Genomic DNA, 24,989 nt, shown 5'->3' on the forward strand with positions numbered 1-24,989 from the left:
ATTTCAGGCTACAAAAATGAAAAACCAGAAGAAAATAAAATGCCTTGCACATAAAGGAGGACTTTCTCTTCTGTAAAAAATCACTGGTGGCCACAGACATAAATAAATACGTGGTAGAGTGGAAAAAGGATGTGTTTCATTGTCAGGCAGCCCACATTCTCCACACAGAACCACTGGATAGCTCTGACCAGACAATTACATCTAAACTTCAGTTTCCTGACACATGAAATGGGACAGTAATAGGTACCTACCAGTGTTGTCACAAGGAGTGACAATAATGTCAAGCCCTTAGTACACTCACAGATACAGACAGGTACCAAGGAAGTGATTAATCATACCAAGGTCCTATGTTTTAAAATTCTGTGAGTATTGTCTACTAAATTGCGCTTTTTTAAAGCTCTAGTACTGGTACTGGAGTTTAGTAAAAAGAGGAGTGTCCTAATTTTTCAGGGATACATGTTGAAAATTTTATGGATGAATTATGTTTAGAATTTGCTTTACTATAATACGAGGGTGGAAACGGAAGGGAAAAAAGGGAAATAGATGAAAAAAAAAAATGGCCCTGTGTTGGTAAACACTGAAGCTGGACAATAATGATTCATCATACTATTCTCTTTACTTTTATATCTGCTTGAAATTTTCCATGATTAAAATTTTAAAATGAAAAATATATTCTAACTATGAAATCAAACCAGACTTTATTAAAAATAAAAATCCAAAGTAAAAGAAATCACAGGTTAGTATGCCTGATTCCACTTCCTTTTTTTTTTTTTTTTTTTTAAGAGACTGTGTCCCCCTATGTGGCCAAGGCTAGTCTTGAACTCTTAGGCCAAAGCAATCCTCCACCTTGGCCTCTCGAAGTGCTGGGATTACAGGTGTGAGCCACCGCACCCCACAGACAATTACACTGTATGAGCTCCCAGATCTTACTTCATATAGAGCCGCACAAAAGGAGTTCCCAGGACTTTCACGTTTCCATGTTAAATATTGTTTCAATCTTCTTTAACAGTCATAGGTTTTATACATTAAACCTATCATTACTTGAATTCCACTATAAACAAATCAATCTTTAAATGAAGATTATGTATACTGTTTGTGTCATTTTTCACCACTCTCAAGAACCATCTGGATACATTTGGATATCCAAAACTTCATGTGCAGACATGTGCTGGAACCCTCTAACTTTCTAAGAGTTCCAGGACAAGGGAAGAGGTCAGTTTTACTATCTTCCCAAATACATTGTACTGAATAAAACTCCATAGTTATTGTCATTTTCACCTGCAAATATTATCCACCGTTCTTTTGGCATAAAGCCTCCCAAACACAGACAGGGCTCACGCTTCCTGAATGTGCCCATGGGAAAACAAGGAGCAGTCACTTTTTTTCCCTACTTAGAGAAAACTCAAACCATCATTAGTAAAAAGAAAACGCAAGGAAGGCTTCCTTCCCAGGCTCTTGCTGGCCAGGACCACATGGCTGCTAGGAAGGCTAAACCTAAAGACAGCAACCCACTCTCCAGATTGGAAGGGCAACAGCATCATAAAGATCAAACGTGCTCGAAACTAAATGGCCTGAAACCGCATATTAACTACAGTCTCAGTGTTCGATCTGTATTGGTAAGTAAAAGAAATATTTATATGTTTTATCTAAAAGCAAACATTTTTAAGAAATCAGTTAAGAAAGAAGAGGGCCATCAACATATATAAAGTAAATGAAAAGCTCTAAAACCTCCGTGGTTTTTTTTTTTGTTTTTTTGTTTTTTTTTTTTGTATTTAATCTTGAGCACAGAGACACTCAACAGGAGGTATTTACCACAGGTGTGTAAATATCATGTCACTGACAAACATTTAAAACTCCTCTTGGGGAGAGGCATGGTGGCTCACGCTTGTAGAATTCCAGCACTTTGGGAGGCCAAGGTGAAAGGATCACTTGAGGCCAGGAGTCTGAGACCAGCCTGGACAGCAAAGTGAGACTCCTGTCTCCACAGAATGAAATAATTGGCCCAGGATGGTGGAGAATGGCTGCAGTCCCGGCTACTCGGGAGACTGAGGCAGGAGGACTGCTCAAGCCCAGGAGTTTGAGGCTTCAGTGAGCTCTGATTGCATTACTGCACTGGAGCCTAGGTGAGAGTGAGACCCTGTCTCTTAGGGAAAAAAAAAATCACTTGGTAACTACCCGAGGCATGTGTATTTTGAAAACTTCTCTGCAGTTTAAATATGTCCTCTAAAGCTGGGGTTCTCCATGCCCTGGCTGCTGACCAGAGTGGTCCATGCCCTGTTAGAAACTGGGTCACAGAGAGGGGAGAAAATTACCGCTAGCACTCTGGCTCCTGTCAGATCAGCAGCTACATTTGATTCTCATAGGAACGCAAACCCTACATTGAGCTGCACATGTGAGGGATCTAGGCTGCACACTCCTTATGAGAATCTAGTGCCTGATGATTTGAGGTGGAAGAGTTTCACCCCAAAACCATCCGCGCCCCTGCAAACCTGATCTGTAGAAAAATTGTCTAGCATGAAACCAGTCCCTGGTGCCAAACAGGTTGGGGACTGCTGCTCTAAAGTAGTCCAGCAAGGTGATCCAAGTGTAACAGTGGTGTTTAAACTGAAAAGAGCTGAGACATCCTCCACACAGAAACATTAACAACTTTTTTTTTTTTTTTTTTTGAGACAGTGACACTCTCACCAAGGTTGGAGAGCAGTGGTGTGATCTCGGCACGCTGCAACCTCTACCTACTGGGTTCAAGCAATTCTCCTGCCTCAGCATTTTGAGTAGCTGGGATTACAGGTGCCTGCCACAACACCTAGCCAATTTTGTATTTTTAGTAGAGATGGGGTTTTGCCATGTTGGCCAGGTTGGTCTCCAACTCCTGAACTCAGGTGATCCACCTGCCTCCGCCTCCCAAAGTGCTGGGATTAGAGACATGAGCCATCATGCCCCGCCAAAAAGGACATTTTATTGTTTCCCATTTTATTAACTTCACAGTACGCTGGGGCCTGTCTCCAGCTGTAAATCCTGAAATAAAACTGAAAACACCAACTTAGTACCACTTGAAATGCTGTACCAAATGAGGCCCATAAGTTTATTCTCTAAGGCTTACAGAGTGAGCCAGATTCTAACAGCAAGTGTTAAATTCAGACTTTATAATCAGAACTCCTGAGTCCAGCTCCTTTTGATCCCCCTCCACCTGAACTTACTTTAAGGGATCCCAGGCTGGGCGCGGTGGCTCAAGCCTGTAATCTCGGCACTTTGGGAGGCCGAGGTGGGTGAATCACGAGGTCAAGAGATCGAGACCATCCTGGTCAACAAGGTGAAACCCCGTCTCTACTAAAAATACAAAAAATTAGCTGGGCATGGTGGCGCGTGCCTGTAATCCCAGCTACTCAGGAGGCTGAGGCGGGAGAATTGCTTGAACCCAGGAGGCGGAGGTTGCAGTGAGCCGAGATCGTGCCATTGCACTCAGCCTGGGTAACAAAAGTGAAACTCCATCTCAAAATAAATAAATAAATAAAAATAAAAGTGGGAGCTGAATGATGAAAGCACAGGAACACATGAGGAGGAACAACACACACTGGGGCCTTTTGAGGGGGTGGGTTGGCGGGGAGAGCATCAGGAAGAATAGCTAATGGATGCTGGCCTTAGTACCTAGGTGATGGGTGGATCTGTGCAGCCTACGTTTACCAATGTCACAAACCTGCACATCCTGCACAGGTACCTGAAACTTAAGAGTTGAAGAAAAAGAAAATCAAACTTTCAGTTGAAAACAAAATGCAACTGCTTTGATTTTTTTGGATGCAGTTCAGAGTTTATTTTTATTTATTTATTTTTATTTTTTAAAGATGGGGTTTCACCATTTTTGTCAGGCTGGTCTTGAACTCCCGACCTCAGGTGATTGGCCCGCCTTGGCCTCCAAAGTGCTTGGATTACAGACCTGAGCCACCATCCCCGGCAAAGTCCAGAGTTTAAAAAGGAAAGTTTGATAAGGAACGCACGCAAGAATTGTGCTGAGGACAACGTGTGTACGTCCTGTTCCAGTGGCTCTCTTGGTCTCAGTCCACCTGGATCTTGGGCTGGCATCATCTCAACGATGGCTGGGTTGCTAATTGGATACCGTGAGTACTCTCTGGACTTATGCAGCTGGGTCTCCAGGCTTGGTCTATGTGTCTCAAGATTAGCCCATGAACTTCAGAGAAAGCACACGATTAGGTGTTGCCACAGTCGGATAAATATGAAGGGAGTGTATCTGACGAGAAAGGGAGGAATGTGGAGTTGATTTTAAGGCTGAGAGGAAAGGTTCTGCAGTCTCCTTCAAGATAAATTTTGAAACTGAAAAAAAAAAAAAGTTTAAAATGCATTTTGAAGATAAGCTACCTGATTACAAAGTGATATAAGCCACCTTTAGTTAAGACATCCAGGAAAAGTGCTTTAAACAGAGATGACAGGATAAGAGAGAACAGCTTTGAATTTGAGAAGAATCTGTCTGCTTCCAACTCTGGAGATTCCATGAGGAAAACAGAGGTTTCTCCCCAGCAGGGTCAGTGGTGCTTTTTCTGTTTTTCCCAAGAGATCTTAGCAGTTAGAAATTATTGAAGGTTCTGTCATGATTGCCCTGAGGATGGCAAAGGGAAGGAGGGAAAGACAGAAGTAAACAGAGAAACAGACAGAATTTAGGTGCTGAGACATTTTTACAGAGAGGGATTAATGGCCTTAACCCTACAGATAGACAGAGATACACACACACACACACACACACACACACACACACAACCTCAATATCAGTTTCAATGAAGTCAACTTGTGACTTAAGAGCTCTGAAAAAAATCCTTTCAAACCTCTTACTACCAAATGTTGGCCAATGGTTAGAATTTTCCCTGGTGTCCTTTGTTTCAAGAGATCACAAAGTACCAGCTGATGTTTCTGGTGTTTGAACTCATTTATGAAAGGCAACCTCCCGAGTGAAACCAGTAAGCTTTAAGTAACATTGTAACTTAATCATGGGTGCCTGAGGTGTCTCCAGGGAGGTGGCAGGTAGGTGTTTTTGTTTGTTTTTAAGATGCAGAATAGCTGAGCTCCTATACACAAGGACAAAAATTCTCCGCATATCCCTCACAGAAATGAAAGCTATCTGTGGAGGGGAGAAGAATGTGTGAAAGGCAAAATCACACAAATATCAAACTGGAATCCAGAGCAGGCAGTAAAGCTTGAAAGGGATTTTAATTCTTTTTTTTTTTTTAAAGAGAGTCTTGCTCTGTCATTCAGGCTGGAGTGCAATGACAGGATCTCTGCTCTCGGCAACTTCCGCCTCCTGGGCTCAAGCGACTCTCCTGCTTCAGCCTCCCAAGTAGCTGGGATTACAGGTACACGCCACCACATCCAGCTAATTTTCATATTTTTTAGTAGAGATGGGGTTTTACCATGTTGGCCAGGCTGGTTTCAAACTTCTGACCTAAAATGATCCACCCCACCCCCGCCTTGGCCTCCCAAAGTCTTGGGATTACAGTTGCGAGCCACTGCACCTGGCGGGATTTTAATTTTTATATCAGGGTTCCCTGAATCAATTTCTCAAAAGGAGCTGTGATGCTATGTGTTCTTTTTCAATGTTGAGTTTCCAATCAGTTATTTAGAAAATTATTTTTATCTGTCTTTTGGCCATTAATGGTTAGAATTTTCCCTGGCATCCTTGATTTCAATAGATCACAAAGTACCAAATGTTCTAGACCAGAGTTTCTAGACCAAGACGAGTCACACACAAGCCTTTTTTTTTTTTTTTTTTTTTTTCCCCATTCATCAAAACCTTGCAGACGAGGCAAACAGTGATTTCTACCATTTGCTCTCCTGCAGTGCACAGAGGGAAGACAGGACCCTGGCTAGTAGGAAATATCTACCCTTTTCCCGGCAGCTCAGGTGCCTGGGTTCTCATCATTGTAACTTCTGGAAGACAAGAGCAGCTCTGATCACTATGAAAAAAGCACTGGCCTGAGGTTGATTGATTAAAGGAAAATTCTTTTTTCTTTTCTATGCTGTTACCTGATCTTTTGGCTTTTGAGTGTGTATCAGAAATCACTTCGCACTGTGAGAAAATACCCTGAGTGAGTGTACTACTTAGGGAAGAAATATCTTGTTACAGATAGAACATGGCAGCTGCTACAGTGAATAGTTATTTTCAGAGGGTGCTGACAGATTTTTGTTTTTTAACTTTTTTTTTTCTGCAGTTTTTGCGCAGTGGGGAAATGGCCAGGCTCACACTCTTAAGAGATCATTTCTACCTGAGGCTAGAGAGAGGGGTTTAGAAAGGGAAAGTTGGAATGGGAGGTGTGTGGGAGTGGCGCAGGAGGGCGCAGATCCGTGTGTTGTTCCAATGACTATCTTGAGAAATAGCCCATCAGGAGATCCTATTGGCATCGTTTTGACTTCACCCTGTTGGTGGTGGATTAATTGTTGGTAACCTCCGCTAAGCAGAAGGATTTTGCAGCTGGGTTTCTCTGCCTGATTTTTTGTTTGTTTGTTTTCCTTTTTTTTTTTTGAGACAGAGTTTCACTCTTGTTATCCAGGCTGGAGTGCAATGGTGCGATCTCGGCTCACTGCAACCTCTGCCTTCTGGGTTCAGGCAATTCTCCTGCCTCAGCCTCCTGAGTAGCTGGGATTACAGGCACATGCCACCATGCCCAGCTAATTTTTTTTAATTTTTAGTAGAGATGGGGTTTCACTATGTTGACCAGGATGGTCTCGATCTCTTGACCTCATGATCCACCCGTCTCGGCCTCCCAAAGTGCTGGATTACAGATGTGAGCCACCGTACCCGGCCTTGTTTTGTTTTTTTCAAAATTAGCTTCTGGAATTTCTGGACACCCACATCATTAGAAAAGTCAGCACTGTGCACAGGAGAGCCCGGTGAGAAAGGGAGGGGAATACAGTTTTGAAGTACATTTTAAGGCTACATTCTGAGATTAGGTCAGAATGAAAAGTAACGTTTAAGTACATTTAATGCTGGGAAACTCGGTTACGACTCCAGTACATTGGGAGGCTGGAGCGGAAGGGTCACTTGAGGCTAGGAGTTTAAGACCAGCCTGGGCAACATAGTGAGACCTCATTTCTACCAAAAAGTTGAAAAATTAGCCAGGCCTGGTGGCACGTGCCTGTAGTTTCAGCTGCTTGGGTTCCTAAAGTGAGGGGAGCACTTGAGCCCAGGTGTTTGAGGCTTCAGCGAGCCGTGATTCTGCTGCTGCACTCCAGCCTGGGCAACAGAGTGAGATCCTGTCTCTAAAGAAAAAGGGGGAAAAGGGAAGCCGTGGCCAGCTGTATGGCCTTGGGGAAATGATTTCCTTTTCAAAGTCTGTTTCTGGTCTGCAGTGGGGCTAGGAGAAACATCAAGAGTACTAGAGGGGGCACTGAGAAGATGAAGATGTCACCAAGTACCCATTTTAAGTGTTTTTTGTTGTTGTTTTTGGTCTCCTTTCTTTGTCCATCTCTTGTTTTGCTTTTAGTAATGTGTGACTCTACTCTCCTTTTCTACCAGGAACTCCCCTCCCATGCACTCTGTTTTATTTAATCATGTGATTGCTTAGAAATTCCAGCAAATCAATCTGGAAACCATCCACGAAGCTACGCAAGGACCTCAAGGCTACACTGAATTTTCAACCTGGCTGTACTGGAGATGCCCCCTGCCGGTACGCGAGGCAATAACAGAGTTGGTCATTGGAACAAGTCACGTAGACGGGCACCTCCTCACCACTCTTGCGTGCTTGTCTTATCAAGTTTCCCCTTTGAAAGCCCTGCCCTCAGCTCAAAATCTGAAATGGCACGAGCCTGACCTCATCCCCAGAGACTGGCTTTTAGAATGAAGTCACTTTCCTTTCACCGTTTCTCGTTCTTGTTCATTTGGCTTTGCAAACAGTAAGCAGCTGAACTTTCCTTCAGTTACAAATGGAGATAATGCGGACGTGCTGGTTGCTCACTGCCTGTATAGAGTGAGTGCTCTGAGATATTGATTCCTGTTTATTGAGCATCTAGGTGAGCAGGGTGGGTGCATATTCCCCACCCTGCCTCAATTTATTCTCTTAGACATACTGGGAGGTAAACCCTATTATCAGCTTTATTCTACAAGCCAGGAAACTGAGTCATGAAGCCAAAAACTAGGGAAAGTGAATTCCAGCTATCTGTGTGAGGCCAAATATCCTCTCCAGCTCCCAAGAGGGAGGAAGAGCTGGACAGGACGTTGCGGCACTCTCTGTGAGGTCAACATTTCAGGGCAACTTTTGCAAATTGCAAGACATGGGTTCTGTTTTGGAAGCACGTTAGTTTTTGATGTGGGTTACAGTTGGTCGTCACCGGCCCAGCCAGACCCAGGTCCCTGTGGCCATCAGCCACAGGCCAGGCGGGACTTGGGCAACACATCCTGGTGGTATTTGGAGTCCATCTCAAGGCAACAAGGTGAAAGTGAGCAAGAAAATCACATTTTCAGAACACTTGAAAGATTCTGGGAAGTCACTGTCTTTTGGGGCAATAGGCTGGTCCAGAAAACAGAACAAGAACCAGAAAGGCCTGGCTACAAGTCCAGCTCCGCCTGTTTCTAAGTAAGTCATTTCACCCCATTTGAACCTTGGATTTCTCTTCTGGGAAACCAGGTTAGCAAATATTTTCATCACAGGGCTGTTGTTGAAACTGATATGATTACGTGAGTGAAAATGTTTAGCAAACCTAAAGAGCTCAGGTGCTATTAATTTTTTTTCTGCCAAGGTTGGGTTTTAAAGAATTTTTTACAATTTTAAAATTGTGGTAAAATATTCCTGACCTAAAATTGAGCATTTTAACCATGTGGAAGTGTACCGCTCAGTGGACTTACATTCACATTGCTGCAACCTCCATCACCTGCAGAACGCTTCTTCTTGCAAAATTGAAACTCTGTATCCAGTAAGCAATAACTCCTCATTCGCTCTCCCCAGGCTCTGGCAGCAAAACTCAAGCTTTGTATTTACTAAACAAGAACGGCTCGTTCTCCATCTCTGCCCTTGGCCCCTGGCAACCACCACTCAGCCAAGGACAAAGGGAAGACCTCTCTTCAGGTAAAGTTAATTCTTCACTCTACAGAACAAGGTCTTCTGGCTCCAATATCACTGCTTTTTGTTCATCTACTGAGTTTCCACTCTACTAGTACTTTGCAAGTGATAGTGCTGGCTTGTCCTTGAGTGAGGTGGCATATTTATCAAATACCTATCACTAAAGTGCATCTGAGACGACTTTAACTCACTGAGTCAAAGCACTTTCACGAGGGGGCAAAGTCTGAGTTGGCTCAGGAGCTGGAGGGGAAGCTAAGGAAGCTCACCCACATCCATGAGAGTCTTCAGCCATGCCTGGCTCAGTGACCCCAGAGCAGTGCAGCCACCAGGGGAGGTGTGCCAGGCACAGGCAGCGACAAAATGCAGACATTTTATTAGAGGGATAAAGGGGGTGAGGTAAAGTTGCTGGAACTGAGTGTTAAAGAGTTTGGCATTTCTGTAGCTGAGCACACCGGGGAGGGGTTAATGCAGACGGCAAGTACACCAGGGAGATGGCAGCAATGCTGGAGCCTGCAGTAAGGGAGGAGAGGGGACTGGAGAGTGTGGGGAATAGGAAGAAGCAGTTTACTCTGGACTACAGAATATAGCAGGGGAGGAAGAAAGAAGAGGCTTGCAGGAACAAGCAATGAGAAGGCCAGGAAAAGAAAGGGCTGCAAACGGGGAAAGCTGAAGACTTGGAACAGGTGAATACAGGAGAACAAGCAGCGGCTCCCCTACTGACCCACCTCCCAATTTGATGTCCTTCGAGGAATGAAGTCTTTCCCTGGTGATGGTCCCCGACCCTGTCCTTCGAGCATCTGCTCTTTATTGCCCTCCTACTGGTTTGTCAGGCAGCGGTTTCTTGATGGTGGTGGTGGTGCTGGTTGGAGTGTGACAGGTCCCTTCATGTTACTTGAGGGTATGTCCCCTGCTTGAACCCTGAAGGCCAGGTGGGGGATCAAGGCCATGGTCCCCAGCTGAGAAATTAGTGTATGTGAGAAACCAAACATCCTGAAGAGTATCTGAGAACCAACCAAGAACATTCTCATCGCTCATACACGGTTGGTGAAGAGCCCGAATCCTGGCTTAGAAGCAGTTTAGAGACAGGAGAAAACATGGATCTCCAGCGCGTTCTTGCTACAGCCCAGGAGTGCCCTGTATGTAAACCCTGATAAACTCACCTACTTGTCAAGCTGGAGTTGTTCAAGTCATTCATTGATCTTGTGGTTCGTTTCCGGCTTTGGGGAGGATGTGGCATTTCCATGATTTTGTCCTAACAGTGGTGAAGATGGTGTTGAGAATGGCAGAGAGGGGGAGGACGTGGCAAGTGGCTCTATTTGGGGCCAGGGTACCCAGCATGTCACATGTTGAGAGAGGGAGGAAGGGTCTGGTCAGAGGGCCCAGACTCTTAAACAATCCGATCTCGTGCGAACTGAGAACTCTCTCATCGCCTAGGAAATGGTGCTGTACCATTCATGAGGTATTTGTCCCCATGACCCCATACCTTTCATGAGGTCCCACCTCCAACATTGGAAGTCACACTTCAGCATAAGTATTGAGAAACAAACATCCAAGCCTCATCACATGGATGAACAGAATCACCCTAGAACCTCCCCTAAGTCACTCATAAATTAGATCCAGGGCCTACTGAGTTATTTTGTGTGTCACATTCTGCAGAAGACTTGCCTCAGTCCCTCCAACTCTCCATCAACCAATGTTTTCCTGAGGCTTCAATTGATTTCTTGATTTCTTCCTGAAGAAGGTGAGAGAGCCATGGCCACCCACTTGCCTGATGGCATAAACGATGTTTCACTTCTTTACCAATTCTTGGATAATTTACTTCCTTTCACAGATTTCACTTGGGCATCGAGGGTTTCAGTCTCTGAGTAATTGACTTATTTTATAAGAATAACGCACCCATTTACCCCTGAAACCTTATGAAACTTCATCATGCTAGCTGCATTTGATGCGGTTCTGCTGTAATGCCTGTGTCAGCGGAGATTCTTTTGTTTACAGGGAACAGAAACACAGTCTGGCTGACCTATGGAGAGAAAGAGGAGCCAGTGGATGAAAACTAGGGCAGTTTGGAGCTCAGGCCACGGCTTCAGACAGTGCAGGCCTCAAGCCTTGGCAGCTTCCACGTGGTGCTGAGCCTGCCACTGCACAGAAGTGAAGAACTGGGGTTTGGGAACCTCCCCCTAGGTTTTAGAGGATGTATGGAAATGCCTGGATATCCAGGCAGAGGTTGCCTCCGGGGCAGTGCTCTCATGGAGAACCTCTGCTAGGGCAGTGCCGAAGGAAAATGTGGAGTTGGAGCTCCCACACAGGGTCTCTACAGGGGCACGGCCTAATGCGGCCGTGAGAGAGGGCCACTGTCCTCCACATTCCGGAATGGTAGATCCACTGACAGCTTGCACCGTGTGCCTGGAAAAGCCACAGACACTAAACGCCAGTCCATGAAAGCAGCTGGGATGGAGGCTGTACCCCGCAAAGACACAGAGCAGAGCTGCCCAAGACTATGCCTCCTGCAGCAGTATGACCTGGTCCTGAGACATGGAATCAAAGCAGATCCTTTTGGAGCTTTGATTGACTGACCTGCTGTATTTCAGACTTGCCTGGAACCTGGAGCCCCTTTGCTTTTGGGCAATTTCTCTCACTTGGAATCACTGTATTTACCCAATGGGGTACAGGCTTCATTGTATCTAGGAAGTAACTGACTTCCTTTTGATTTTATAGACTCATAGGTGGAAGGGACTTGCCCTATCTCAGATGAGACTTTGGACAGTGGACTTTTGGGTCAATGCTGAAATGAGTTAAGATTTTGGGGGACTGTTGGGAAGGCAAGATTAGAAGTAATTAGAAATAATATGATTTGGCTTTGTGTCTGCACCCAAACTTATCTTGTAGCTCCCATAATTCCTTCCTGTCGTTGGAGGGTCCCCGTGGGAGATAACTGAATCACGGTGGCAGGTCACTCCTATTCGGTTCTTGTGATAGTGAATAAGTCTCACAAGATCTGATAATTTTAAAAACTAGAGTTTCCCTGAACACGATATCTTCTCTTGTCTGCCTCCCTGTGAGATGCGCTTTTACCATTGGCCACGATTTTGAGGTCTCCATAGCCTTGAGGAAATTGTAAGTCCAATAAACCTCTTTCTTTTGTAAATTGCCGAGGCATGGATATGTCCTTATCGGCAGCGTAAAAATGGACTAATACAATAATACACTATGCAAAGGTAAATCTTCATTTTCTCTTTTAAATAAGATTTTCTTGTAAGAGAGAGTAATTTTTTTTTTTTTTTTTTTTTTTTGCCTTTTGAGTAAGCTGCATCAAAAGTAGAGCGAGAAAGGCAGATTCCATTGACCTCATGCTGTCTTTATGAGATCTTACTGTTTGGGAAAGTGAGACTCTTCCTCTATCAAAGAGTAATAAATTTTGCTGCTTTGGGGCTGGGTGCAGTGGGTCACGCCTGTAATCCCAGCACTTTGGGAGGCCGAGGTGGGTGGATCAAGAGATCGAGACCATCCTGGTCAATATGGTGAAACCCCATCTCTACTAAAAATACAAAAAATTAGCTGGGCATGGTGGCGCATGCCTGTAGTCCCAGCTACTCAGGAGGCTGAGGCAGGAGAATTGCCTGAACCCAGGAGGCAGAGGTTGCAGTGAGCCGAGATCGCACCATTACACTCCAGCCTGGGTAACAAGAGTGAAACTCCGTCTCAAAAAAAAATTTTTTTTTCGCTGCTTTGAAATATCTGAATTATTGCTTTGGCTAAAAGAATGACTTATTTTACAATAACTTATTTAGTAATATAGAGTGTTGTAAGCCTTTGATATTTGACAAACTTTCCAAAATCCAAATCCAAATTTGGTCTTTTGACCTTTTTAACTTTTTAGATATTAGGTCCCCTGAAGTCTAGAAAAGACGTGGTTGGCTTATCTGGTACGTTAAAATCATACAGGAAACACTGTCAGATGTTGTATTGTGGGCATGTCTTGCCAGAAAACGACTCTGGAATATCCCAGGAATGACCACATGTTCCTTAATGAATGTTTGTTCGCTGCTGTGAGATATGGAGCCAGGGGTGGCTACTCAGGGCATTCGTTTGGGGTGTTCTACAAGGATCACCTCAAATGCAGAGAGTGCACAGTTGAGATAAAAGACAAGGAAGCAAAGGGAAAGGAGGCAGCAAAAAGGCCTTTACAGCGACTCCCCCGATCAAGGTGGCGACAAGAAAAGCTACTGGAAAGGCAGGGGAACTGCCCAATGCTGCGATGTTTGCATGTGCCAGAAACTTAAGCCAGAGCAGCACTTTCCTAAAGAACCACGGGAATAGCTCACTGCCTTCCCACAGGCACCAACCCTTTAGATCAGGATAAGGACCAGGACTTTAGGCTCCTAATAAGAATAATGGCGGCCAAGGTATCTGGGGACTGGAGAACACATGTAGAACCCGCTATGTATTGAAACAGACCGTTCTTGTCCTAGTGGACATGGGAGCCAAGTGCTCTATTATCTGTATGTTAAGATCCATTTGGGCCAGGCGCAGTGGCTCACGCCTGTAATCCCAGCACTTTGGGAGGCCGAGGCGGGTGGATCATGAGGTCAAGAGATCGAGACCATCCTGGTCAACATGGTGAAACCCCGTCTCTACTAAAAATACAAAAAATTAGCTGGGCATGGTGGCACATGCCTGTAATCCCAGCTACTCAGGAGGCTGAGGCAGGGGAATTGCCTGAACCCAGGAGGCGGAGGTTGCAGTGAGCCGAGATTGCGCCATTGCACTCCAGCCTTGGTGACAAGAGCAAAACTCCATCTCAAAAATAAGAAAAAAAAGATCCATTTGTTGCAAGGGCTTATGACACTCATAAGTGGTTAGGAGAAGCAGCTGTGATGGTGAGGCAGGTGCAGTTTATATTACTCATTGAGAGATTGCCACAAAAACCCTATTTGGTATACATAATTCTCATTCCAAAATGCATTCTGGGCATGGCTATTTTATCATATTTCACACTCCAAATGACTTCTAAGGAATTCCAGCTGAGAGTTAGGGTAGTGAAATGCATGCTCCACTCCACGAAAGCAATTGCAAATATTCATAAGCCTCTGAACGACTGGACCCCCAAATAGCCCACTCCATGAGCCCCTATAGAGCCTGGTCAAGAAGGGAGCCCAGTGGACTGGCCCACAAAAGAGAATGGGACTTCTGAGCAAGCTGAGGCTGCAGCGAAGCAAACACAAGCCCCAGGAGAATCAGTGCAGGAACAGCCTTGTCAACTGGACACAGCCAGTTGCCGCTGAGGGGCTTGGGTGGGACCTGTGGCAAAGACGGGGACAGAAACATGTCCCTTTACCATTCTGGTCCCAACCATGGAAGGAGCCAGAGCTGGCTGTAACAACTCAGGCCAATATATCACGCCCTCCAGCAAGTGCAGGTCATTTCCGAGGCGTCCCCAGTGCCAGTACACACCAGTGCCAAATAACAGGATGGTGGAGAGACACTTTCCAGAAACCAAAATCCAGGAATGTGCAAACACCAACTGTTGCTAAGTGACAAGAATCCTTGAACTAAGGAGCACACTGAGCAGCAGGCTCGTGAGTACGCTGCTTCACTCGGCGCTCGCTCTGTCACCTGTGTGACGGCCAAGGGAGGCTTTGACGGGGTGGCGGAACCTCCACAAACCCCTCCTTCATACAGAAGGGGCAGGGCCCTATTTCTCAGCAGGCTTGGGACACAGACAGCTCGTCATGAGACAATTCTGCTATCTGGTTCTGTGGGCCTGCTGCTCACCAGCAGCTGTATTAAGCCTGAATGAGCCTGTGCACGTTCTCAGCACCCCAGCATACACTCTTCTGACACAAGGGCCTGACGCCACCATCAGGAACCAGGTCGACAGTGTTGGGGACAGTACTCCTTTGCCTCCCACCTGGGACTCCAGGTAAGCTGCTGCTGCCCTTGCCACAGGACTTATGCGCCAGGCAGCCAATGACTAAGTACCTTGGAAATAACAAACCAGTTCCCACTGGTTCAGTTTTTCTACCCCAGGAGGAAAGTGCCTGGAGGAGGATTTACAAGTCATTCCCTATTACATCCTACTATCCCTTGCACTTCTGAAATAGTGGGCCCGGATCCTCCACTATGCAACAGGACAATCACCCCGTCTTAATGGGACATTGTAATGCCTCCACTGTCCTACTGTGGTCTCCTGCAACACCTCGCAGGGGGCACCAATCCATTTGTTATTGCAGGACAGGCACCTGACCGCTGCCTGGGTGTGGCTCTGTCAAAAGGACACCCCCTCCTATGTCTTGTTGAATAGCTGTGACTCCCCTTCTAGTGCCTGCTCAACATCTCACCTGTTGTCCATAGCGGGCACACAGCAGATTTCTTTGCAGACTGGATGCAGACTGTGGCCCAGAACAAAACGGACCGCTGGGTGTGCGGGGAGCGGCTGCCCTTCTCCTCGGCAGGCCCACCATGGCGCACCCCAGTGGATAAGGTGGGGACTTGGAGACACTCCTACGGTTGGTACAAGGTTTCCCACCCGCCTCCCTTGTGTCGTCACGGCACATCCCACAGTGAGTTCTCTGCTCACAAGAAAACCCAGAAACAATTTCCTTGTTTGTTTTTTTTTTTTCTTGAGACGAAGTCTTGTTCTGTAATTCAGGCTAGAGGGCAGTGGCAGGGTCTTGGCTCAGTGCAACCTCCATTTCCTGGGTTCAAGCAATTCTCCTGTCTCAGCCTCCTGAGTGGCTGAGATTACAGGCGTGCACAACCATGCCTGGATAATTTTTGTACTTTTAGCAGGAACAAGGTTTCATCATGTTGGCCACATTGAAATCAATTTCCTGACCTCAGGTCATCCACCTATCTTGGCCTTCCAAAGTGCTGGGATTAGAGGCGTGAGCCACCGTGCACACTCCCAGAAATGGTTTCTGTTCAGGCTAGAGCAGGGCAATGTCACATCAGGTACGCTGTACGTGATGGACTGGGCATCTGCCGGCGGCAGTACAAATACAGGTAGTCGGTTGTGTAACTGTTACACTGGCAGCATGCCATTTCTGAGGCCCTTCTTCTGCCTGCGGCAAAGCAGAAAAGTCTGACGGCAATCTGGTGACCCGACTTCTTAGCTGTGGAAGTGTGGCTGAGCAGTGGTCTCAGTTCCTCTACCGAGTGCTCCTTGGGAGTGGAACTCGGGGCAGTGGCCCCTGCTGGGAGGACGCTGGGGGTTTCTGAAAAAAAGCAGTTCCTGATTTTGTCATTGAAGGATGAGCATGATTTTTCCAAGTGGGGGAAGCAGGTGCTGCTGGTAGAAGACCCTCATAAGCAAATGTCTAGAAGCCACAAGGCATGGCATTCAACAAAAGCAGGCCTGGTGCAGTGGCTCATGCCAAGGTGCGAGGATCACTTGAGGCCGGGAGTTCAAGAGTAGCCCAGTTAATATAGTGAGATCTCATCTCTTTTACATATATATTTTTTCTTTCTTTTTCTTTCTTTCTTTCTTTTTTTTGAGACAGAATCGCACTCTGTTGCCAGGCGCCAGGCTGGAGTGCTGTGGCACAATCTTGGCTCACTGCAACCTCCACCTCCCGGGTTCAAGCAATTCTCCTGCCTCAGCCTTCCGAGTAGCTGGGACTGCAGGCACACGCCACCATGCCCAGCTAATTTTTGTATTTTTAGTAGAGACAGGGTTTCACCATGTTGGCCAGGCTGGTCTTGAACTCCTGACCTCGTGATCCACCCATCCCAAAGTGCTGGGATTACAGGCATGAGCCAACGCGCCCAGTCTGAGAGTCTATGTCCTCTGCATCTGGTGAGCTTGGCTCAGAGCGCTGAGGCAGGAGGGAGGGCTCCCTGTCTGGGCCACACAGTTGGGCAGGGCGTGGGCTGGACCAGGCACCATCTGGGCTTCTTCCAGGAACCAAAGTTTCTTCCAAGAATTGACCGACCGGCAGACTTGCCCAGGACTAGGACACCTGCTGTCCTAGATCCAGCCTTAATATTCAGCGGAGGCCAACAATGACCAGGAAGGATGGGATCCCAGGTGCAGCTCCTCACAAGTGTGGGGCGTGTCCAAGGCCCCAGCTGTCTCTGCCCTCCTGCTCCTCTGTTCTCTCCTGGTCCTCCTGGCTCATGGTGTTAAGACAGCTGCCCTGGCCTAGAGGGTCACATAGAGAACAACAGGAGGAAGGGGAAGAAAAGCCCCTCTCCTCTCACGCCTGTTCCTTACAGCAGCGAGCGCCCAGACACCCCTCTGCATACTCCCCTGGTGAACTTCTGTTCAGGACTGAGTCCCCCTTTTACCCTTGCTTCATGGGGGACCCAGAAGACACACATCTGGGGGCCTGAACCCTGAGACAAAGGCAGGAAGGGGAAAGAGAGGTGAGTGGCTTTTGAGAAGGCGGCTTTTGTATGAGACCTGGAGGATAGAGCCCCATCAGAGCCCCCGTGAACCACTGTGCTGTTAATCTGGAACTGGCTGTGCCAGGGAGTGAGCAGAGACACACTGTGAGGAAAGAAAAATGGTAATGCTTGGAGCCGCCCCTAACTGTGACGGGCTGAAGCGGTGTCAGTGTTATTACCTACAGTGCCATTATTAGTCATTCTCATCCTGCGTGCACACTGCCCCTCCCTCTCCTCGCCACCTTTTTCTGACACTGTCTCGCCAGTTTGATGTCTTCCATGAGCAACATTCTAGCTGGAAACAATTTACTTACAACTTTCCTATATGCTCAGTTGTACCCAGTGTTTCTTAACTTCCCTCTTTTAAAAATGACAATGTTAATCCTCCTTCTCCTTCATTCGTGCTTCACATCCCAACTGCTGCCTTTGTGCTTAAAATTTTGTCCTAATTTGTATTGATAACAAGTATATCTAGTTCTCATATTTATAGGTTGTGTATGTATTTTTCGTCCTAAAGAAGAGACTGCTGAGAGCTAGTAAGACTGAATGAATGGGCATCTCCAGAGACTGCCAGTCTGAGTGTGAACTGGTACAATTTGCGTACAGTGTGGCTCTAGGTATAAAACCTTCTGAGATGTTGATAGCCTCTGACCTAGTCATTCTTCTCCTACAGATATCTTAAGGAAATCATCTCAGATGTGGGCAAAGTTTTACTGGAAAGAACACTTCATAGCTAAATTTAGAAGAAGAATTAGAAACACTGTGAGGTCCATCAGCTAGGGGAGGACAGCAGAGGGAACAGGGCAGCACCAGGAGGGTGCCGCAGCCACAGCAGGGGCCGGGCCAGCATCTGGCAGGATCCAGGACTTTGTGGGATGAAGGATCTTAGAGAAGCAACAGGGGTGCTGGCCATCCTCTGCAGCACCAGTGAATTCACCAAGACCAAGGGTTAGGCACAGATGTGAGACATGGATTTGCAGTGAGGCATTACTTACAATGAGCTCGAATCCATGACTCAGTATGGGTTATTTAAGGGAGTAGAGCAGAGTCACTGAAGACATGGGATTGAAGCAGGAGGCCTGGCTCTAGCACTGTTGTGAAAACACCGGCAGGTTCCCTGACTTTTGTGGATTCCTCTGCGTTCAAGTGGGAAAGTGGCCCCCACCTCCTGGCCTGTGTGTGGTCATCTAATGAGACACGTGGAAGAGGCCCTGTGCACCACAGACACTCAGCACACACTGGCTGTCATCCATTAGTTATCACACACGTGCCCAGGCCCAGGTCACTGTCACAACGTTCCTTTCCATCTCTCTTTCTGCGTATAGATTCTGTAGTTTCTGTTATTGTCAGATAGCTGCCCGTCCTCTGATTATCTTCTGCTCATACCCCAGCTGGACAATCTGACTTTGCCTTGGTGTGGGAGTGAGGGCAGAGGGAGTTGGAGCGAGTTGAGTGTCTATAAAGAGCAGATGATGGGGGCCAGGTGACAGAGAAACTATCTGGGTTAGGTTGGCCTTGTCATTTGCCGCCACCCCAGAGGGATCTGCAGAGCTCGGCTGCTCGAACCTCCCGCTGTCCACAGGTGGCTCACATTCGATCCCACAATTTGTTTTCTCCTCCTCAAGGGTGCAGCAAAACCGTCCAGACTGGACAGCGGCTGCAGAGCTCCCAGGTAAGCCTCTCAGTGACCTTGTCGCTGGCATCATAGACTCAGGTAGGCTCACCTCCTCTTCCCTGGCTGGTTCCTACTCACACCTAGAATGAAAGGTGGTGCCTCCAGAGCCAGTGAGCCCCAGAGGAACCCGGATGAAGAAGGAGCCAATGAGTCTGCCCCAAGCCCCAAGAGAGGCCAGCTGAAATAGATGGGTTCCTCCCCAAAGCACCATGGCATTTCCCTGGTAAATTACTTTTCTCGGCCTGCCCTAGGAAAATGCCACAGGCTGGATGGCTTCAACAACTGACTTATTTTCTCAAAGTTCTGGAGGCAAGAAGTCCAAGGTGAAGGTGTTAGCAGGGTTGGTGTCTGGAAAGGGCTCTGTTCCTGGCTTGCAGAAGCTGCCTCAGTGTTGTGTCCTCACATGGTCTTCCCCCATGTTTCTGTGTGTGTGTGTGTGTGTGTGTGTGTGTGTGTGTGTGCGCGCGCGTGAGAGAGAGAGAGAGAGAGAGAGAGGGCCGGGCGCAATGGCTCATGCCTGTAATCCCAGCACTTTGGGAGGCTGAGACGGGTGGATCACGAGGTCAAGAGATCGAGACCATCCTGGTCAACATGGTGAAACCCCGTCTCTACTAAAAATACAAAAAATTAGCTGGGCATGGTGGTGCGTGCCTGTAATCCCAGCTACTCAGGAGGCTGAAGCAGGAGAATTGCCTGAACCCAGGAGGCGGAGGTTGCGGTGAGCCGAGATCGGGCCATTGCACTCCAGCCTAGGTAACAAGAGCAAAAATCCGTCTCAAAAAAAGAAAGAAAGAGAAAGGGAAGGAATGAGGGAGAGAGGGCGAGAGGGCAAGACAGAGCAGAAAGAGAGGGAGTAGAGAGATCTTATGTCTCTGTATTTCTTTTAATTAGACACCAGCCCTGCAAGATTAGGGTCCGACCCTTACAATCTCCTTTAAGTTAATGACTTCCCAAAGGCTCAATGTCCAAATACAATCACTCAGTAGAAGAATTTGGAGGGGATACATTTCAGTCTATAGAACTGATGCCTCCATCAAAAATACCCCATGTGACAGCTGGTCAGGAGGATTAACACGGAACCACCTTGTGCTCAATGCCGTTTGCACTGCAGCAAACTTTCCTCCAATCTTATCCTTCTTGCTTCCAACTAGAAATTAGATACTTTACTGAAAACATCGCCGAATTCTTCCAGAAGGAAGTTGATCCAGCACATCTGGAAATCCTGCGGACTGACAGTGAAGCCTGGCAAAGATTTGTGGCTGTGGCTGGATTGCCCAGGTAACTTTCAGGGGGTTACCTTTATGGGGTGCCCCCACGATGACACCCAGATCTACCCTGGGCTGGTTTTCTGTTTCAGGCACACCTCCTCCAGGCAGCCCCCTCTGCTGAGCCTGAGGTCACCCCTCTCAGTAGTCCAGGAGGAATATTTCCTCCAAGTCCTTCACTGGCAGTGAGTGGCCTCAGGCCGAGAGGAGAGGAAGCCTGTAAGGGCAGGGTCATTTCTGCCACCTACTGGTTACAAGTAGGTGCAGGTTACTTGACTACTTTCTGCCTTTCTTCATCCATTGAGCTTTATTGTGAGAAAAACAAGGGAAGGTGCTTGGCATGATGACTGACACATAGTAGGTGCTCAGGAGACTCACAAGTCCCCAACCAAAGAGAAAAACACCTTCTCTACCATCTGGTCCAAATTTGGGTCTTTTCAGCATTAGTGATTGACAGAGATGAGTTTCAAAGTCTCATGAGTCCTCAAGAGGGTCCACGAAATTGCACATGGCCTTGGCATGCATACAGTTGAAGCTGTCACTTGCCAAGAGATTAGTTTGGCTGGTGACATGTGAGAGGGAGTCTCCGAAGTGTGGAGGTGCCAGATCAGGAGGCAGTAAGGTGGCTGCAGAGTTTGTGTGGAGCCAGGATTCATAGCCAGGTCTTCTACTTTTCAGTCAAAAAGGACATTGACTGGACCCAATGGCCTTCAGTTGAAAGGTCAAAGGGCATGAGGCATTGGAAGAGAGGACACACCGGGCAAAGTGATGCCTCCTGTCTGAGGTTTAGTTTGAATTCTTAAGTACTCAGATTTAGCCAAAATGCAACGTCTGAGTACACCTTTTGAACTTCTGACACCAGTGGCAAACTTGAGGGGCTTTAAGCTCCCCTCAGGCTAAATAATTCGATACAAGGACTCATGTAACTCACTGAAAACTGTTATTGCAGGATTGTGGTTTATCACAGGAAAAGAACATAGATTAAAATCAGTCTAAGCAAGAGACACACGGGGAGGAGTCTGGGAGGGTTTCAGGTGTGAAGCTTCCACTGTCCCCAGGACGCTGTGTTCTCCCGTGTCAGTGTGGGTCAAAACACGTGGGGTTCTGCCAAGCGGCGAAGACGACCCAGTTAAGGAAAAGTTCCTGAGAATCACATTAAGTCAGGAGGGAAGCCTTTATCAGGATTGTTTTTACAGAAGAGAGAGACTGAGTGCAGCTTTGAATACAGTAAAGACAGAGGGGAGTCACAGCCGACACCAGGGTGAGGGGTGGGAGATGAAACCTGACTGACAGAAGACAGCAGAGTGGGGGGTTTGCCCTAAACTGGCTTGAGAGGATTCTCCCTAAAGGCAGGTCAGACACTCACCCATCCAATGAGCGGATGAAGGCTGTGATCGGATAGCAAGGGTGCTCGGACAGCAACAGGGGAGGACCCTCCCTAAACTGACTTGGGGGAATCTTGCTGAGCTGGGGTGGTGCAGGCCCAGAAAGCACAGCATGGGTGTGGAAGGCCAAGGTCGGCGCTTAGAGGAGAAGAGGCTCAGAACAACCCAACTGGAGTTTGGACAAAGAGAAAGTCTTTTTCAACCCGTGCCTCAATGCAGAGCTCTTCCCGGGTCTGGAGCACGAACTGGCCCCGTGGCTGACATGGAGTCTCCAGTCCATCTCCAAGGCCTCACTCCCTTAGTCTCCACTTCTTCTGACGGCCAGGAGAGAAACCCAGAATCCCCAAACTCCCATCATCCATCACAGTGCTATAGTGTCCTGAAGCCAAACCACAAGGGAATTAAAGACGTTCCTACCAGGCAGGACATTCCAGGGCCCCAGAGACCACTTCCCAGGGGCACAGGACCGCTCTTCCGATGCAGTTAATTTCTCACTGTTCTGTGATGCTCTGAATGAAGGTCTTTTTGCTCCCATCCGACTTCTCTGTTTTGCTACAACGTTTCCCCTCTCACACACTCTGGTCTTGACGGTGCTGACCTCCCTGCATGGGGAGCCGTCTTTATCCAACACCTGCCAGTAAGGTGCATCTGAAGATGACTTTAACTGATTTCTCCCCACACTGAGTAAGTACCGTGGCGTATCTATGACGTACAAAACATGTTTAGCCTTGAAAAATTATTTATATTTTAAAACTTTATTTCCATTTGACTTCCAGTAACAGTTCTGTGATTGAGGTAGAATGGATCTTATTGAGCTCATTTTACAGATAAGTAGCTGCCTTTCTTAATCATCTGTCCTTTATCGGTACAGAGATGAAGCAGATGCTCTCTATGAAGCTCTGAAGACACTTACAACACATGAGGATATTGACGACAAAGACAAGAGGCAAAAAGACCGGCAGTTTAGAGAGTGGTTTTTGAAAAATTTTCCTCGACTCCGAAGGGATATTCAGGAGTCCATAAGGGAGATTTATGCCCTTGCAGATAGGATTGCAAAGGTCCACAGAGACTCCACCATCTCCAATGTGGTGTCCTCCGCCACTGGCACTGCCTCTGGCATCATGTCTATTCTCGGCCTTGTTTTGGCACCATTTACAGGAGGGACGAGTCTGGCCCTCACTGCAGCTGGGGCAGGGCTGGGAACACTGTCTGTTGTGGCTAGGTTCATCACCAACGCCGTGGAGCACTCACACACATCATCAGCACAAGCCAAAGCCAGCAGGCTGTCTGGGACCAGCATTGACAAACTGAAAGAATTTAGTGAACTTATGCATGAAATGACACCCAACTCGCGTTCCCGCGTTACTGATTTTTATATAGCCACAGAAGTCATTGGGGAGCAGGTCCGTGCCATGAGGGGAGCCAGAGCCGGTGCCCAACACCCTAGGCAAACCTCAGCTCAAAATAGTGCTGATTTAGTCTTAACAAGTGGACCCACCAACTGGCTGGCAGGCAGAGGAGGCCGGATGGTAAATACAGCCTCTACAGGCATCCTGCTCGTGCTGGAGGTGGTCAACCTTGTGTACAAGTCAAAGCACTTGCTTGAGGGGGCAAATTCACAGTCAGCGGAGCAGCTGAGGCAGCAGGCTCAGATGCTAGAGGCAAATCTAAAGGTGCTCTCTCAGCTCTATCGGCATCTGAACCTATAATGTAGTGGGGAACTCCAGAGCAGTGTGGCCACAAGGGGAGACGAGCTGAACACAGGCCAGGACAAAATGCACACATTTTATTAGAGGGATAAGGAGGGGGAGGCAAAGTCAATGGAACTGAGTGTTAGGGACTTTGGCATTTCTGTAGCTGAGCACAGCAGGGGAGCGGTTAATGCAGATGGCAAGTGTGCCAAAGAGAAGGCAGGAACGCCGGAGCCTGGAATCAGGGAAAAGAGTGGACTGGATAGTGTGGGGAATGGGAAGAAACAGTTTGCTTTAGGCTAAAGAGTACATGGGGGGAGGAATAGAGGGGAGGCATGCAGGAACAACCAATGAGGAGGCCAGGAAGAGAAAGAGCCAAAATGCAGACCTGCCCATTCGTTCAATGTTTTTCTAAGAATGAAGCCTTTCCCTGGCAATGGGCTCCCACCCTGTCTCTCCAGCATCCACTCCCCCTTGTCCTTCCGGGGTGTGTCTCAGTTAGACAGGGCCTTCTTGGTGGTGGTTGTAGTGTGATGGGTCCCCTTTTAGGTTATTTAAGGGTGTATGTCCCCTGCTTGAACCCTGAAAGCCAGGTAATGAGCCATGGCCATGGTCCCCAGCTGAGGACCAGGTGCCTCTGAGAATCTAAACATCCTGGAGAACATGAGAGACAACAAGAAAAAGTGGCTCATACACGGTAGGCAAAGAGCGGGAAAGTCAACTGAAAAGCAGTTTGGAGACCGAAGGCGGAATGGATCTCTAGAGCCGTCCTGCTGAGCGCCCTGTGTGGACGTCCTAATAAACTCACCTGCTGGCCAAGCTGGACTTGTTCGAGTCATTCCTCAGTCTCACGGCTCCTTTCCCACTTTGGGGGCAAGTTACCGTCTCAAGTTTTTGTCCTAACAGTGGTAAAGCTGATGGTGGTGATGTCAGCCGACGGTGCGAGAATTTGACACGTGCTTGGTTCTCCTTAAGAACAGGGTACGCTGAGGGGCCGATGACATTCCAGTGAAGCTCCAAATGCCGTATTTGAAAAGTAGTTGATTAGTGAAGGAAAATAAAAGCAAAACCAGATGCCAGCAACAAGTCAAGTAACTTCGTGGTGCATTGAAAAGATAACCCAGCCTGCAGTCAAGAGATCCTGCGTCTCTGCGCCTCCGTTTGCTCATCAGCTGGGAAAGGGGGCAGGATGAGATGATGAGCTCAGGTCTACCTGGCTCTCCCCTCTTGCGTTCTGGAGATTCAGGTTTAAGCAACACTGACTGATGCCTGTACCTTTGTGGTGCTGATGGAGGCTCCCCCGGGCTCTAGGTGCCTGCCTTCTTTCCTCACGATCCTTTTTCCAGTGTCTCAGGGAGCTAGGTCTCCACGGCCCCTTCTGTTTGCTCTCCTGGCCCGTCATTACTCTGAGACCCCAGTGCCCAGTGTCCCCCCGAGGCACTCAGGAAAAGCTTATAGACATCTGGCTTGGGCCGAGCCCATGTGTGGTCCCCATCTAGCAGCCAGGGCCTGAGAGTGACATGGGTCACATG

General features: G+C 47.5%; 1 protein-coding gene and 1 long non-coding RNA gene across 2 annotated transcripts; both read left to right on the plus strand.

Annotated features, from left to right (window-relative positions):
* The first annotated feature begins 4,046 nt into the window (after positions 1–4,046).
* LOC144578003 (uncharacterized) lies at positions 4,047–12,201 on the plus strand. Its single transcript, XR_013522940.1, has 2 exons — positions 4,047–9,062; positions 11,052–12,201. It is a non-coding gene; the product is annotated as an uncharacterized LOC144578003 (long non-coding RNA).
* Positions 12,202–14,782: 2,581 nt separating this feature from the next.
* LOC100387072 (apolipoprotein L3) lies at positions 14,783–24,276 on the plus strand. Its single transcript, XM_078339386.1, has 4 exons — positions 14,783–14,976; positions 19,067–19,113; positions 20,268–20,394; positions 22,638–24,276. Exons 1-4 carry the CDS (start codon positions 14,786–14,788, stop codon positions 23,473–23,475), a joined length of 1,203 nt encoding a protein of 400 aa, XP_078195512.1. The 5' UTR covers positions 14,783–14,785; the 3' UTR covers positions 23,476–24,276.
* Positions 24,277–24,989: the final 713 nt, after the last annotated feature.

Source organism: Callithrix jacchus, chromosome 1 (assembly GCF_049354715.1).
Source record: "Callithrix jacchus isolate 240 chromosome 1, calJac240_pri, whole genome shotgun sequence".
Taxonomy (NCBI): Eukaryota; Metazoa; Chordata; class Mammalia; order Primates; family Cebidae; genus Callithrix; species Callithrix jacchus.

What these genes read in the sequence shown, in the direction of transcription:
- LOC100387072 (XM_078339386.1), top strand. Translation starts at nt 14,786, where the DNA reads ATGAGACAATTCTGCTATCTGGTTCTGTGGGCCTGCTGCTCACCAGCA. An exon ending in AGCGGCTGCAGAGCTCCCAG is followed by an intron (nt 19,114 to 20,267) that starts GTAAGCCTCTCA and finishes GCTTCCAACTAG; the next exon opens with AAATTAGATACTTTACTGAA. An exon ending in GCTGTGGCTGGATTGCCCAG is followed by an intron (nt 20,395 to 22,637) that starts GTAACTTTCAGG and finishes TTATCGGTACAG; the next exon opens with AGATGAAGCAGATGCTCTCT.